The 1,376-nt window shown below is 36.3% G+C and overlaps 1 protein-coding gene across 1 annotated transcript; it reads left to right on the top strand.

Moving 5' to 3' along the window:
- Positions 1–533: 533 nt before the first annotated feature.
- On the top strand, positions 534–1,111 carry LOC135145107 (uncharacterized). Its single transcript, XM_064077222.1, has 2 exons — positions 534–786; positions 854–1,111. The coding sequence occupies exons 1-2, from the start codon at positions 563–565 to the stop codon at positions 1,080–1,082; spliced, it is 453 nt and encodes a 150-aa protein (XP_063933292.1). The 5' UTR covers positions 534–562; the 3' UTR covers positions 1,083–1,111.
- The last annotated feature ends 265 nt before the right edge of the window (positions 1,112–1,376 follow it).

Here is a 1,376-nt window from a genome sequence, read left to right as displayed (position 1 = left end):
AATCTAAATTTTGTATAAACAGTGCCAGCAGTTAGTTGTATTTGAATAAAAAACTATATAACAATTCCGATAAAAGACATTATAATTAACAATAATTGCGTAATTAATTTTTAAGCAATACATTAAATTGATTACAATAACCTTTGAATGCCCATTAATCAGATTATTTTAATTATAAACATCAAACAACAACTAAAATAAAAATTTGGTATCACCGACGAACAAAGAACCGATTAATTGGCAAAAAAAGTGTGTTGTTTTTGATCAGAAATTATACTATACGTTAAGAATCTGAACTTTGCCGCCTTGTCGAAATGGGAACTATAATCAACCTGTCAGACTGACATTAGGGACCAGTTTACACTAGACTAAATTCTATTGTCAAGGTGAGCTGCACATTTGACAAATTGTCAGTCTGATGCAATCCTTTTTTTATTCTTCAATGATGCAACACTTGTATTTTAAACATTTTGGTGATAAATGTTCACAAAACTGATAAAAACATATAAATATATTAACAATTTGCAGTTAGTGTTGCAACAGTGTGTGTTCCATTAACAAGATGTCGCGTTTTTTGTCGCTTTTTACCCTACCTAGTCTAGTTTTGTTTGTCATAGTCACCGCAGACGACAAATATTTCGCAATCAAAAACCAAGACACCGGTCTAGCTCTGGACGGCAAGGAGGAATCAGTAAAAACCCGACGTTTCAGCAATTCTGACACTCAATTGTGGAAAATGGTGCCGTCTAACAGCAACAGGAACGTCATCGTTAATAAAGCTAACGGGTATTTTTTCGGTTGGAGAAGCGTAGCCAACTCTGATTCCTCAATTTTTTTGTGTTTTGAAAATTAGTAAAGCTCTCACGGCGAGGCACCAAGACGGATCTACAGTTCGAGTACTGGATCCAGACGGCAGCAGGGGGCAGCAATGGTACGTGAATCCCAGTGGAAGCACATTCGTTAACGCCGTGGGAAATCGGGCCATAGATGCCAAGGACGGCACTGGCGGGAATTTGGTCATAGTGTGGCCACAAAATGGAAAACCGTGCCAGATTTTTGAGCTAGATTACGACTTCTTGTAGTTTTCTACGAATAAAATAATTCTAAAATATCGATGATTTATTTCGCTTGACCCCAGAAGAATTTTCCGCGCCACGTTAATCCATTACGCCCGAGAAAAATATTTTGATAAACTCGTCAAAATATTTATCTTGTCGTGGTTGACATACAGCGGTTTATTTTTGTAGGGTTCGAGAGATGCCATCAATAATAAATATTAGGAAATGGTTTTTCATTGCGTAATTAGTTTAATTTTTTTTCAAACAATTCGTTTTTGTTCATTCGTCAATGATACGTGACACGATAATCCCGGGTTT

The sequence above is a fragment of the Zophobas morio genome, unplaced genomic scaffold, assembly GCF_036711695.1.
Source record: "Zophobas morio isolate AGI-343-1 ecotype UQ-CSIRO unplaced genomic scaffold, CSIRO_AGI_Zmor_V1 ptg000124l, whole genome shotgun sequence".
NCBI lineage: Eukaryota > Metazoa > Arthropoda > Insecta > Coleoptera > Tenebrionidae > Zophobas > Zophobas morio.
The sequence above is the reverse complement of the archived record's forward strand: the minus strand, read 5'-3'. Positions and strand labels throughout refer to the sequence as shown.